The sequence below is a fragment of the Amblyraja radiata genome, chromosome 10, assembly GCF_010909765.2.
Source record: "Amblyraja radiata isolate CabotCenter1 chromosome 10, sAmbRad1.1.pri, whole genome shotgun sequence".
NCBI classification, from domain to species: domain Eukaryota; kingdom Metazoa; phylum Chordata; class Chondrichthyes; order Rajiformes; family Rajidae; genus Amblyraja; species Amblyraja radiata.
In genome coordinates, this window is record NC_045965.1 from 48,850,084 (window position 1) to 48,864,530 (window position 14,447).

The 14,447-nt window shown below is 44.3% G+C and overlaps 2 protein-coding genes across 2 annotated transcripts in view; both read left to right on the forward strand.

Moving 5' to 3' along the window:
- The first annotated feature begins 968 nt into the window (after positions 1-968).
- nsun4 (NOP2/Sun RNA methyltransferase 4) lies at positions 969-6,992 on the forward strand. Its single transcript, XM_033028787.1, has 6 exons — positions 969-1,146; positions 2,214-2,686; positions 4,013-4,167; positions 4,750-4,910; positions 5,589-5,713; positions 6,695-6,992. The coding sequence occupies exons 1-6, from the start codon at positions 1,045-1,047 to the stop codon at positions 6,969-6,971; spliced, it is 1,293 nt and encodes a 430-aa protein (XP_032884678.1). The 5' UTR covers positions 969-1,044; the 3' UTR covers positions 6,972-6,992.
- Positions 6,993-13,969: 6,977 nt separating this feature from the next.
- LOC116977392 (vitamin D3 hydroxylase-associated protein-like) overlaps positions 13,970-14,447 on the forward strand; it is a 40,435-nt gene continuing 39,957 nt past the window's right edge. The window contains exon 1 of the mRNA XM_033027822.1: positions 13,970-14,011. Coding sequence (XP_032883713.1) covers positions 13,970-14,011 — 42 coding nt within the window. The remainder of the gene's footprint in view (positions 14,012-14,447) is intronic.

Below are 14,447 nucleotides of genomic sequence, written 5' to 3' on the forward strand. Positions count from 1 at the left end.
AAGTGCAAGGTTATTGTAGCCAGTGTGGATAAGAGTGGAGACTGTACCATGGAATAGGAAGTGTAAAGGAACAGAGTGGTAGTACTGGTCACTGTATAGCTAGGACAGACATTCTCACGGATGCGAGTGAGACTGGATTGTCTGCCCAGTAAGTACCAAGTTAAAGGAAATCACAGGATTATGGAGTGTGATTAAACAAGGGAAACAATGACATGGAACAAATCAGGGTCTGGTGAAGGAATATAATTTGCGTACAAAGTAGAAAGAACAGATGTCATGGACAGCCACATTGAATTTATAGCCAAGAAAGTACACCATTGCATTTATCTCAAGGCAAATGAAGCTCGCCATAGCTCCAACGACTCTCGCCATTTTCTCCAGAAGGACTGCAGAACGCATCCTAAAGGGATATGAAGAAGGGTCTCGACCCGAAACGTCACCCATTCCTTCTCTCCAGAGATGCTGCCTGTCCCGCGGAGTTACTCCAGCATTTTGTGTCTACCTTCGATTTAAACCAGCATCTGCAGTTCTTTCCTACACCAAATGGATACATCGCAGCTTGGTTTAGCAACAGCTTTGCCCGAGACTAAGAAATTGAGTAGAGTGTTGGATGTCGCACAGCCATTCACACCAACGAGTCTCTTCCCCTCTCCGCTCTCATTACATCAACCAGCCTCTTCCCCTCGCTTTCTTACTTTAACTCAGAGGGACAAGCAGCATCTCTGCAGAGAAGGAATGGGATCACAATGATCATTGGAACAATAACAACAGACAGTTATGTCCTCAAGCATAGTTTCAGTAGCTTGTACTTTGCTATGGTTTACTGACTGCGAAACCACAACTATACCAGTCACTTGTACACAAACTCTAGCATTCTTGAATCTTTTCTATTGACACGGCAAAATGTGTTCATATTATCTGTCCATCCACAAATCTTGAGTCACTGAAAATTCAAAGTTGCCGCCTGCCTTCACTTTCGAGCGGCGGCGGAACGTTTGCGGTGGGAGCGAGTTTCTTGCGGACCGATGTGGGCGGCGCTCAGGAATGGCGGCACTCAGGGGTTGCAGTCTCCGCCTGAAGACTTTATGCGAGCGGCTGGGCGAATGGCGGCGGCCGCCCCGGAGAGACGCTCACAAGAAGAAATGGGTGAGTGTGTTTGAGCGCTGGGGCGACCGGTTGAAGCGGGCACCCGATTGATGGCGTGAAGGAGGGAACTGCAGATGCTGGTGGTTTACACCGAAGATACAAAAAGCTGGAGTAACTCAGCGGGACAGGCAGCATCTCTGGAGAGAAGGAATCGGTGACGTTTCGGGTCGAAACCCATATTCAGACTGGAAATCAAGGGTGGGGGGGAGGGGTGGGGGGGGGGAAGGGAGACACAGATATAAGGTAAAGATGTGAGAACGAGACATCAAAGGGTGTGGAGATCAAGGAAAATGTAGAATAGATAATTATTAGCTGGGAGAAGAATACAACAAAGCAAACAGATAAAATGGAATCAGGGTGGTCGGAGAACTGGGAAGGGAGAGGGATGGAGAGAGAGGGAAAGCAAGGATTACTTGCAGTTAGAGAAGTCAGCGCGTCGTCAACAGAGCGGAGAGGATCATCGGGACAGAGCTACCAGCCTTGGAGGGCATCTACCACACGCGGTGCCTCAGGAAGGCCCTCAGCATCCATAAGGACTCATCACACCCCTGCCACGGTCTGTTTCAACTACTTCCCTCCGGCAGACGTTACAAGGCCTTCTACACCCGAACCTCTAGACTCAGCAACAGTTTTATCCCAAGAGCTATAGCGGCTCTGAACCGGCCCTAATGAGTGTCCCCCACCCACTCCCTTTGGACAGTCTCCCTCGGATGGTCACGTCAATCAATTCAGCTTGCTTATTTATGTATTGTATTTATTTACCTTTCTTGTACATCAGTGGAGCTGCACACTAAATCTCGTTGCACTGACGTGCAATGACAATAAAAGATATATTATTATTATTATTATTATTCATACTGGTGGGGTGTAAGCTGCCCAAGCGAGATATAACATGCTGTTCCTCCAGTTTGCTCTGGGCGTCACTCTGACAATGGAGGAGGCCCAGGAAAGAAAGGTCAGTGTGGGAATGGGAGGGGGAATTAAAGTGTTTAGCAACCGGGAGATCAGGTAGGTTTAGGCGGACTGAGCGGAGGTGTCAATTGATGGTGTCTTCTTTCTGCCCGAAGGCTTCGTTCCGGCCCAGTGTCCGTGGCGCTGAGCTGGCACTGCAGAACCTGGACATGAGCTGCGGCCCGCAGCTCGGCGACCTCTGGCCCTCCGTCCGCGTTGGCCTCCTCTGTGAGCAGAAGTACGGGGCTCTGCTCAATGGTTTCGAGGACGTGGAAAAGGTGATCCGACAGATGGAACTGCAGCAGGCCAAAGACTTTGTGTACGGCGGCGGGGACAGCCAGGGGCCGGGCAGCACGCCGAAGGCAGGCTGCAAACCATGCGAAATCCAGGATTTACCTCAAGACTTGCAAATGCCTGAATCTCAAGATTTGCAAACGTCTGAATCTTGTCCTGATTTTTTGCTGGCTGGTGGTGACTCGGGACGAGAATCCCCATCTTCCCTGGAAACGAAACAGTGTCTATCCGTTAGCCCAAACCTTAAATGTTTCACATTTCCAAGAGGAGACACCACACGTTTTAAACCTGCAAGGTATTTTAATGACTACCTATCTAGGTTCTCCAGGGCTACCTGACCTACTAAGTTACTCCAGCACATTGTCATTTTTTTGTAAACCAACATCTGCAGTTCCTTGTATCCAAATTAATGGCTAGTCCATGGAACACTTGTGGCCCAATTGTTGAATGCAACAGGATTAAGAGATGGAGGCACAGTGATTGTAATGAAGGAATGATCTCCGTTTTGAGGCACGCTACGTTGAAGCCAGCACTTCTCTGGAGGGCATTTAGTGGAAAAATATGATTGTTTCCATCCAGTCTTTTATGGTCCCTTATAATGTGGATATAGAATTACTGCAGTTACTTCCTAAACATTACTCCAGGCGTCTGTGCAAACATTGCTATGCCTTTTCCAATATTATTGGTTCCTCTCCAAAACATTTGTTTGGTTATTTTTCTTTTTAAACTTGACCCAGTTATATTTCCTGAAGCTAGGGAGACAACTGATAACTTGCCAGTCCTTGCATTATTGCACCTATGTGTAAACTGCATGCTCCTAATCGGTTAGTTGTTACAACATGAAACAAATTCATCATTACTCTTCGTTGAAGTGCCATCCTCCTTGTATAGTCAGAACTGATGGGCAGATCCAGGGTATAGAGTTCACTGCACAGATTCAACCTCTTCCTGTGGATTGTCAACCAATTCACATTTTCTGCTCCATCCTGCACATATTTATAGCGTCCACATTCTTTGGAAAAAGATTGCTGTAAACTGTACAACCCCCGTATGTTCAAGATGTACGATTCCTGTTCTAAAATGTAGCAGTTCCTTTAAACGGAAAAGCATACTGATAAATACTTACCCGGTGCAGATTTCTGATACCTTTACTTCATGCATCAGTGATTGGGCTCCAACTACTTTAGTATACACCATTTTCAATTCTGAACTTAATAAATCAATTGGATTAGTTGTGCAGACTTAAACCTCTCTCAACTTTCCTCTATCCCAAGCATCAATCATCTTCTGCCAGTAGATACCCACTCCTGTCAGAATATCACCCAGTCATTCTTTTGGCTCAAATTTTATGTTATGTTGAAATGTTTCAAAATACAGGTAATGGAGGGTAGAATGTCAGATGTGGTGTTAGGAATTGTCAATTCCTGGATTTTTTTTAAATGGTGAAGATGAATACCAAATAAAACAGAAGACTTGTTTAAAATTAGCCATTGGCCTGAAAGCTTTACATCAGTTTTGAAAATGTTAGAAATGGAATCTTCCTTTCCTCTCCCTTATAGAAAGGCGATTTTAAAAATTGATTGGCATTATATATTTTCAATGTTATATTGTTTCATTTCAGACAAGGAAGCTTAAGAATGCTTGAATATTATCTAATGGATGCTGCATCACTCCTTCCTGTACTCATTCTGAATGTTCAGCCAGGTCACACTGTCCTCGACCTCTGCGCAGCACCTGGTGGGAAGACTTTGGCACTGTTGCAGACTGAATGCTGTCGTAAGTTATCATTTTCACTGGTAATCATTGTAAGACTTTAAACACAGTATAATAAAAGTATATTCTCCAATAAATTGGAGAAACAAGGAACTGCAAATGTTGGTCTGCAAAAAACCCCCCAAAGTGCTGGAGTAACTTAGAGGTCAGGCAGCATCTCTGAAGAACATGGATAGGTGACGTTTCGGGTCAAGATCCTTCTTTAGACTTGCACTTTAGGTTGGGACCCTTCCTCAAAATGAAGAAGGATCCCGATCTGAAAAGTACCACCTATCCTTGTTCTCCAGAGGTACTCAGCCTGACCTGCTGAGTTTCTCCAACATTTTGTGTAATATTTATTGGGCTATTAAGATATATACAAAGTAAGACGGAAGGAATTAACATTTTAAATTAGTCATTAGCCTTAAAGCAATGCATCAGTTTTGAAGTTTGATAGTTGGGTCATTGTCCAGAAGGATGGATGGATGAAGATGTGTTTAAGTGCTGATATTTGGCCACTGCATAAACAAGAGTCAGATTTTCAGTATCTGCTGCTTTAATTTTCTTACTGTTAAATGTTGCTGTTGTTCTTGTCTTTTGGAGCAGGACATCTTGCTATCAATGATATATCCTCATCTCGCCTAAGTCGGTTACGTAAAATTCTTCACAATTATGTCCCAAAGAATCTTTGTACGGAAGATAGACTACGCATCACGTCATTTGATGGCAGGCTCTGTGGAGAAATAGAGAGGGATACCTTTGATAGGGTGAGTACATTATTACATGGCAAGTCTCATGAAAAAAGTGCTTCAATTACCATACACCATATGCCATATTTCCTCACAACACAGAAGGAAATAAAATATATAAAATTCTGAGGTAAGGTGGATAGTCAGTCTTTATCCAAGGGTGAAAATGTCAAATACAAGAGTGCACAGCTTTAAGGTGAGAGGGGGAAAGCTTAAAGAAGACTCAATTGGCATTTATTTTTACACAGAGAGTGGTAGGTGCCTGGAATGTGCAGCTTAGATTCCATTTCTAACATTTTCAAAAATGGTGGAAACAGATATGATAGTAATGTGTAAAATATATTTATGCAGACATATAAACAAGCAGGGAATGGAGATCTATAACCCATGTACAGATCGAATTAGCATTATGGTCCGCAAGATTGTGGACCAAAGCTGTACTGTTCTATGAACCCATTTTGTCTCATTGAGTCCATGCCATCTTACAGAGCATTCCCATTCCCCACTAACCTATTCTCCCCACATTTCTATCATCCCCTCCCAGATTTTACCACTCACCTGCACATAAAGGATAATTAACCTGTGTTGAACAAAGGAGGAAGAGAGTGTGGAAAAGTTTATTGCCATCCATCCATCCAAACTTTCTAGTAATAAAAATATCAATAATAAAGTTGTTTATATTGATTGTCATTGCAGGTGTTGGTTGATGCTCCTTGTACAACAGATAGGCATTCAGTACTTGAAGAAGACAACAACATCTTCAGCCGGTTGCGGATCAAAGAACGGCAAATGCTGCCTCTATTACAGATCCAGCTATTGGTGTGAGTATTTTAATCATTTCACTCTATTTGCCACCCAAACTGATCATCCTTCTCCCCCCCCACCACCCTCCCCCTCCTCTTTATTGCGAAAATTGATTTTTATTTTCTACGTTGCCTCTCTGCACCCTCCCTGTGGTGATATGTTCCTTGTCCAATCCAAAATTACTAGAGGTGAGCGGCAATCTATATTATTAGATGTGGGTATGATATTCACAGGTAACTGCTTATTTAGTATGAAAGTTGTGAATATAGTAGAGGAGCCAGAAAATCAGTTTGAAATAAAAAAAGATGAAAGATCAAAGGGAATCTAAACACTGTTTCTCTTATTACAAATGACAAATGCTGCCTTAACTGATAAATATTTGTAGCATATTCTATTATTTCTGTATTCCAGCATTTCTACGATTATACTTTTGCAACAGAGCGAGTTAATTTGCTATAGAAATCGTTTGAGTTCCATCCCTGAATTGTTCTGAGTTTATTGGTCTTGGTTTATGCAAGAATTGTACTATTAGTTTGCTTCCCCTCTCTCCCCCACCCCCTAAAGATGGGCATAGTTAAGAAGAATCAGTTACATTTTTGTTACCGGTCATTATCCAAAATTGCAAAATGACATATGCCTGTGGGAACATCAGGTGAACTCAATATTAGGTTTTTATTAAATATTTTGTCTTTCCCCACTCATTCAAAGAACAAAACAAAGAGCTGGGGGAACTCAGCAGGCCAGGCAACATCTATGGAGGGAAATTGACTGACAATGTATCTACCCATTTCCCTCAATAGATGCTCCTGGGACTACTGTGTTCCACTGGTAGATATTTCAATCCTACTTTGGTAATAAACAATAATAAAATGCCTGGCTATTTGACCCCCCCCTTTGTTTTCTACCAATGTGTCAGATTATCCAATTTCATTTCAAGATTAATGACAAACAATATTGCCAGAGAATTGTTTGTTGATTTTTTTCCTTCTCTTTCCCAGTTCTGGTATTCTTGCCACAAAGCCTGGTGGGTCTATTGTGTACTCAACATGTAGCTTATCCCAGTTGCAAAATGAGTGTGTGGTGGAGAGGGCTGTACAAATGGCAGAGACAGAACATGGTATGGAGCTGCATCCGGAGGACCTGACTGACGTCCGGACACACTATAGAGAGACATTTAATTTCTACGGTCGCTGTAGAGTTGGTGAATTAGTTCTTCCACATCTTACTGCAAATTACGGGCCAATGTATTTCTGTAAGCTGCACAAAATACATTAAAAGTGTTTATTATTTAATTTTGTGGAAGAGTGGCTGGTTTTATTTTCCTTTTGGGAATGTAACTTGAATTTCAGTTGCTGCTGTCTTGATCAAGTGACCTATCCTTTGATATCTTTTGGCAAGTTACTACTTTCATCTTCAATGTAGAGTATGTTATTTCAGAAAATAAAGATGTGGGTAGAGTCAAATAGCATCATGAGACAAAAGTGTTGGTGGGAGTTATCCACAGGCTTACAAACAGTACTGGTGAAGCAGGGGGTACCATCAAAGAGGAAATTAGAAATGCATGCAGCAAGGGTGCTGCAGTAAACATAAGTGATCTTTACATTTGCATACATTCCAGATTAACTAAATCAGGAGGAAGAAATCCTGGAGTATTTTTATGGATTTTATTTTGTTTTGGACCAGTATGTTGGGCAGCTGACCATAGAACACACTATCCTGGACTAGTAGGGTTGCCAACTTTCTAACTCCCAAATAAGGGACAAAAGAACAAAATAAGGGACAAAATCCAGACGGCAATTCGTTGACCGACTCGGCCGTGGCTGGGTGAATGATGAGTTGGCACGGTGCTGGCCTGCACACAAAGCCCAGCTGGCGGGCCATCTGAGGACTTGTGCCTCAGAACTCCTCAGCTGGCCTGCCGGCTGGGCTTTGTGTTCTGCTGCACGCAAAGTCCAGCACCCCATCCAACTCATGAACCGATGATCGGCCATAAGAAGGAGGGGTGGTGGTGTCGACGGTAAGCGAAGGTCCGAAGTTCGGACAGCTGGCCAGGCGGCCGATCGACAGGGCCACCGGCGAGGCGCTACTGCTGTACTCCATGGGCTGCACTTCGACCGGGACGGGTGAGGCGGGGCCGGATGCATCGCTCCGACCCGACAGTCCCCTCGACCCGAGTAGTAGCAGTCAAATACGGGACAAGAGCGGTCCCGTATGGGACAAACCAATTTAGCCCAATATATGGGATATCCCGGCTAATACGGGACAGTTGGCAACCCTCTGGACTAGGCATGTGGCAATTAACAAGCAATATTTGAGAAAAGTGAGGAGGTAAAGGAAATTAGTATTAGTACGGAAATAGAGCTGGTGAAGTCAATGGCATTGAAAGCCAATAAATCCCCAGGGCCTGATAATTTGCAAACCAGTGTCCTTAAGGTGCTAGCAATGGACACGGCTGTGCTGCTGAACATACAATCTAATTAGAACGAAAGCAACTACTTCTAATATTTTTAAAGATGTCACGGGAGTACTGAATTGAATTGAGAACACACTCCCTTTTGATTGCTCCAAGATAAACTGCTAAAACCATCAGTGCCATTCATACACCGTGATTGAACACTGAATGAAACGATCAGTCATCAAGGTACTTTTTAGTAACCATCTCTAAATATGCCCACTTGATGTGTTTTTGGTTTTGCAGCACAGCAATAGCTAGGGACCTGGCTATCACTGGCAAGGCCAACATGTATTGCTATTAACTAACTGACTTGAGATTGTGGTAGTGAGCCTTGAAACTGCTGGAGTCCTCTTCGCCAAGATACTTGGGTGAGATGTTCCAGAATTTACAATGAAGAACAGGCAATTGTATTTCCACATCAGTGTAGGACTTGGAGAAGAACCTACAGGTGCTAATGATTTGATTTGGCAGTTTCTCCTTTGTTGTCTGGATGGTAGAAGCTGTAGATTTTTGGATGTGCTGTTGGAGAGGCCTGGGTGTAGGTATGTTACAATACTTACCTTCAGCGACGCTGCAGTTCTGCCACTGGCCGTGTGCGCGATTTTTGCCCCTTTGAGGGGGGGGGGCGGGGTTAAAATGCGGGTTTCTCCTACCTTGTCCTGGATTATATTTAGTTGGAGTGCAAGCTTTTGCTGAAGAAGCGTTCCGACGGGCGTTCTGTGTATTTCTTTTTAAAAATCTTCCGACAAGTTCAGCGTGGAGTAATTTTAAAATCAGCTTCGAAACGCCGGGGAAAGATTTCACGTACGGAACAGGTAAAGGAAAGACGTTTATTTTATGTATAAAAGTGTTCCTTAAGATGCCTTTAATTCACAACTTACGTTGCGAAACGGTGATTTTTTCCACATACGAACCGGCAGTATTTTTCCTGCCGATATGCGGTTTAAATTCACCGCAACCGCAACGTTCCAAATGATCGCGTTCCAGAAAAACCCACCCGCAAGATGATTTAAATGGCCATTAATTTACAGGTATTAAACATTAAATTACTTCCATTTGGCCTATAAATCCATGTCAATGAGATTTTAAAATTATGTTATATTGTGAATTCTTGTGTGAATGTTATTTGGACACTTAGGCTATTTAAAAATGTTAATCTTCTTAAGAAATTGATAGATGTTTAGATCTAGTAATTTTGTAACTAGCTACAATTAGGTAACTAACTAATTATGTGCTTTAATTTCAAGTCATCTAAGTAAGATTGTTTCATATTTGTTTCAGAATGCTTCAATCTACAATAACTGAACATTTCTTTCAGTTCTCTTAATTTTTAAGAAAGTTATGGGCTTTTGACTGTCCTCGATCACAGCTTTTGAGTTAAGTCAATGGAAAAGCAATAGGGAACATGATGCTAATTTCCGAGTATGATAATGGCCATAACTTTTTTAATACTGAAGTTATGAAAGTGAATTAGGTGTCAAATTAAACTTCCTTTTGTGCTTTATCTGATGGGATAAATTGCAGACTTGATTTTTTAAATCTCAAAATGTTGTAACATTGCTACTGGGTGGGTAACTACCATGCATTCTGCAGATAGTTCACCCTGATGTCACACTCAGTCAACTGTGCTCCAGTAATGGGGGGGAAATGGATGTTTAAGGTGGTAGAGTAGTTTCAACCACCTGAATTCAACCTGGACACCAGCCCTCCAAGATGGAAAGAGGTAGAGAACACTGTCCGGCGAGCAAGAGCAGCATCAGCTCCGGGGCCAAATGGAGTACCATACAAGCTCTACAAGAACGCACCGGATGTGTTACGCTTTCTATGGAAGCTCATGAGGGTGGTGTGGAAGAAGCAAACAATACCTAAGGCGTGGCGAAGGGCCGGCGGCGTGCTAATACCTAAAGAAAAGGATGCGTCAGACATCAGCCAATTCCGGCCAATATGTCTCCTCAACGTCGAGGGAAAAATCTTTTTCAGCATTGTATCACAAAGGCTGTCCACCTATCTGGTAACAAACAAGTACATTGATACATCTGTACAGAAAGCAGGAATTCCAGGATTTTCGGGCTGCTTGGAGCATACAAGCATGATCTGGCACCAGATCCAAGCAGCTAAGAAGGAGAAGAGAGACCTACATGTGATCTTCCTCGATCTGGCCAATGCATTTGGTTCAGTTCCCCATGAACTCCTTTGGGAATCTTTTGCCTTTTTCCATGTACCAGAGCTCATCACCACACTGGTCAAGAGCTATTTCCAAGACCTGCAGCTGTGCTTCACAACAGCTGACTTCAGTACAACATGGCAGCGCTTGGAAGTAGGCATCATGGCAGGCTGCACAGTCTCACCCTTGGCCTTTACAATGGCCATGGAAGTCATCATCAGGGCCTCAAAATGGGTGGTGGGCGGTGAACGAACCAGGGCTGGGCTCCGTCTGCCACCCATCAGGGCATACATGGACGACATGACCACACTAACCACTACTGCAGCATGCACCAAGCGGCTACTTGGAAAGCTGCAGGAGAACATCAAGTGGGCCCGAATGAAAATCAAACCAAGTAAATCTCGAAGCATCTCCATAGTCAAGGGGGTGCTTAGAGACACAAGGTTCTGTATCGGTGACGACCCAATACCAACAGTGTCTGAACAGCCAGTTAAAAGCCTGGGCAGATGGTACAACGCAAGTCTCAAGGACAAAGAGCAGGTGCAACAACTAAGGCAAGAAATTGTCAACGGCCTGGAGAACATCAATCAGACCCTACTGCCTGGGAAACTGAAGCTCTGGTGCCTACAGTTTGGACTCCTTCCTCGGACAATGTGGCCACTGACCATTTATGAAGCCCCAATAACAACTGTGGAGAAGATGGAGCGAACCATAACTTCATACGCGAAGAAATGGCTCGGGGTCCCACGATGTCTAACTAACATCGGCCTATATGGCAAAGGGGTCCTGGAACTACCTCTCACTAGTCTAACAGAGGAATACAAGTGTTCTAAAGTAAGACTTCAGATGACACTGAGGGACTCTAGAGACAAGACCATCAGTGCTGTTGCGCCGCCTCTAGTAACTGGCCGGAAGTGGACACCATCTGATGCAGTACAGCAAGCTTCATCAGCCCTGAGACACAAAGACATCGTGGGGCAAGTCCAGCAGGGAAGAGGAGGCTTTGGCCTTACGACAAGTAAACCAACTTGGCGAAAGGCCACAACATCAGAGCGGAGGACATTGGTGGTCGAGGAGGTGCGGCGACAAGAGGAGGCCGCAAGAAGTGCAAAGGCGGTCTCTCTTGCCAAACAGGGGCAATGGATGCAGTGGGAAGGTGTGGAGCGGAGGAAGATCAGCTGGAAAGAACTATGGGAAATGGAAGCAAGCAAGATCAGCTTCATCATCAGAGCGACTTATGACGTGCTTCACCAAAGAACCTCCATCAGTGGTACGGCGAGGATCCAACCTGTGCCCTCTGCCCAACTCCAGCGACCCTCAAACACATCATGGTAGGCTGCAAGACCAGCCTCACGCAAGGGAGATACACGTGGCGGCATAATCAGGTACTAAAAAGCCTGGCATCAGCCCTTGAGAACAGGCGGTGTGTGACCAACTCCTTGCCTCCGAGAGCAAGCAACAACCTTTGTCCGAGAAGGACAGAAAACATCTAAACATCCTTCCACCAGATCAGAAGAAGGAAACCTATGCAGGGCCCGCGACTGGAGGATGCTGGCGGACATCGGCCGACAACTAGTTTTTCCACCTGAAATTGCTTCCACCAACCTCAGGCCAGACTTGGTGTTCTGGTCCCCTCCACAGAAGACTGCTTACATCATAGAGCTCACAGTTCCATGGGAGAACTCTGTTGAGGAGGCCTATGAGCGTAAGAAGCTGCGTTACGCAGAGCTTGCAGCAGAGGCAACGCAGCGTGGCTGGAACACCAAAGTCTATCCAGTTGAAGTGGGATGCAGAGGATTTGTTGCGTCATCTACCATCAGACTGCTGAAGGAGCTTGGAATCCACGGTCAGGCTCTGCGGAAGACCATAAGATCACTCTCAGAGGCGGCTGAAAGAAGCAGCCGGTGGATTTGGCTCAAGCGGAAAGACCCATGCTGGGCCCCAAGTATTTCAGGGTGAATCTTTGGGACGGTTTGACACGGGACACGCGCTGAGGGCTGATCATCCTGCAGCGGGCCGCCCTTGTGGAGGGTGTATAGTGTTAAAAGGCCGAAACACCCAGTGATGCAAGGGTACACTACTGATGATGTGTCCTGTGCCCAACTGTCCTGAAGGTTACCCAGGCCAAGATATACGTATCCACTCCCCCCCCCCCCCCCCCCCCCGCCCCCCCACCGATGTTGAGCGTCTACCACTCTCAACAATCAACGAATGTCGTGAAATGCTCCCCACCTATTGGCACAAGGGACTTCTTAACATCTTGTCCTGTGTATTTGATTCAGTTGGGCAGTGCTATCATGTCAAGATTCTTAAAGGTTTTGGAGCTACCAGGCATGCGCAGGGCATTCCATGACACATCGGATATGTGCTATGTAGATGTGAGAAGGTATTGGGAGCATCAGAATCTACGCATAAGCAGTTTTAGACGAGTAGCACCATTGGTGATGGCTTCCATCACTATTGGTTGCGAGTTGACCGATTGGGCAGGTAATCAATCTGATTGGATTGGTTATGCTTTTTGTGGCAACATTGCACTTTGTTACATGGATGTCAGTGTTGTAAACATTGAAACAAACTGTCTAGGGGCACTCACAGGTAGACACAAAATGCTGGAGTAACTCAGCGGGGACAGGCAATATCTCTGGAGGAAGGAATGGGTGATGTTTCGGGTCAAGACCCTTCTTCAGACTGATTCTAGAGGCACTGTCAGTTCTGTGTACAGCTTTTCAGGACTGTAATGCTGTTTTGTCACTGCTGTGTCCTGTTTTGTCAACCGTTTAATGATACCAAATAGAGTGAATCAAATTAGCTGGAGACTGTTGTGGGTACATGGGAGCAAGTGAAGGTGAATCATCTACTCCGCAGTTCTGGCAGAATGTCATTTTATAATATTAAAATTATGTGCACGGGTCTGATTATGTTGAGGTGCCAGTGAGCAATGAAGTTGAGCCATAGTTTTCGTGCATTTACAAGGTAAATGATTCATTGTTCATCCAGATGTGTCTTCAGATGAGACAAGGCCATGCAGGCAGCTCAAGCCCTAAATGGGTCATTCAAGACTGGATCAGAATCGAGGCCTTAGCATTATTAAACATTTCTAATGAAGAACGGACTGCAACTGAACACAACCTACCTGCTTCAACAAAGATTTCTCGAGGAACGTCGTGGGAACATTTTACCGGCCCAATGGCGCAAATATTGCCATGTTTTAGACAAAGAAACCAGTCAGTTGGAAGTTTGGAACATTGGTGTTTGAAGCAGTTGGGTTCTAGAACACAATATAAAGGTACAAAAAGTTGAGAATGTGGCAGTTTAGACTGTTGAAATTGTGCAATCGGCAATAAAATCTAGAGAGAGGAGAAGCAGAAGTGGCAGAAATGTTGCTAGGCAAATCGAGAAGGTAACAAGAGCTAAACTGGTAAGAAGTAAGATAACACCCACAGAATAAGCAAAAGAAAATCAAAAGAAAGTGGATATAACAGGATTTTTTATGAAAATTAAGATCCATAAAACTGTCAAGATAGAGGTGAGTTATTAAACCTCCAGAAATACTAACACGTAGATTTAATACCATAAAAATTAAGAATATGTGTAGGTGAATAGAAAAATATATTTAATACAACCAACAAACAATGCCTGATGCAGGTGGCAAATATGGCTGCCTCTGATCCTCTCGATGTGGCCTACTCTACAATGGTGAGATGAAGAGTAGACCAGTCCATCACTTTGCAAAACATTTGTGATTTGTCCACCAGAGCCTATTGGAGATCCTGGTTACAAGCCACTTTAATTTCCCTTCCCTTTCCCATAACAACCTGTCTTTGTTTGGACTCCTCCACTGCCATAGTGAGGTCACCTGCAAACTGGAAGAAAAGCACCTCATATTCCTCTTTGACAGCTTACAACCCAACAGCATGAGCATTGAATTTTCCAATTTCATGTAGACGCCGACCCTCCCCAAATCTTCTCACCTATCCAGCTCTGCCCATCGCACACATCATTCTTTCCACGTAATGAGCACCATTTCGCAGATGGAAAATATGTGGATTAGTCTGTTAATTGTTGTGATTCAATCATGCCTGTGCATTTGAATTACAATCTAATTCTTTCTCTTGAGCCAATTTGAAGTGTG

Coding starts and splice junctions, on each gene's coding strand:
- nsun4 (XM_033028787.1), top strand. CDS start 1,045: ATGGCGGCACTCAGGGGTTGCAGTCTCCGCCTGAAGACTTTATGCGAG. Junction 2,687..4,012: donor ACACGTTTTAAACCTGCAAG/GTATTTTAATGA, acceptor GTTTCATTTCAG/ACAAGGAAGCTTAAGAATGC. Junction 4,168..4,749: donor GTTGCAGACTGAATGCTGTC/GTAAGTTATCAT, acceptor CTTTTGGAGCAG/GACATCTTGCTATCAATGAT.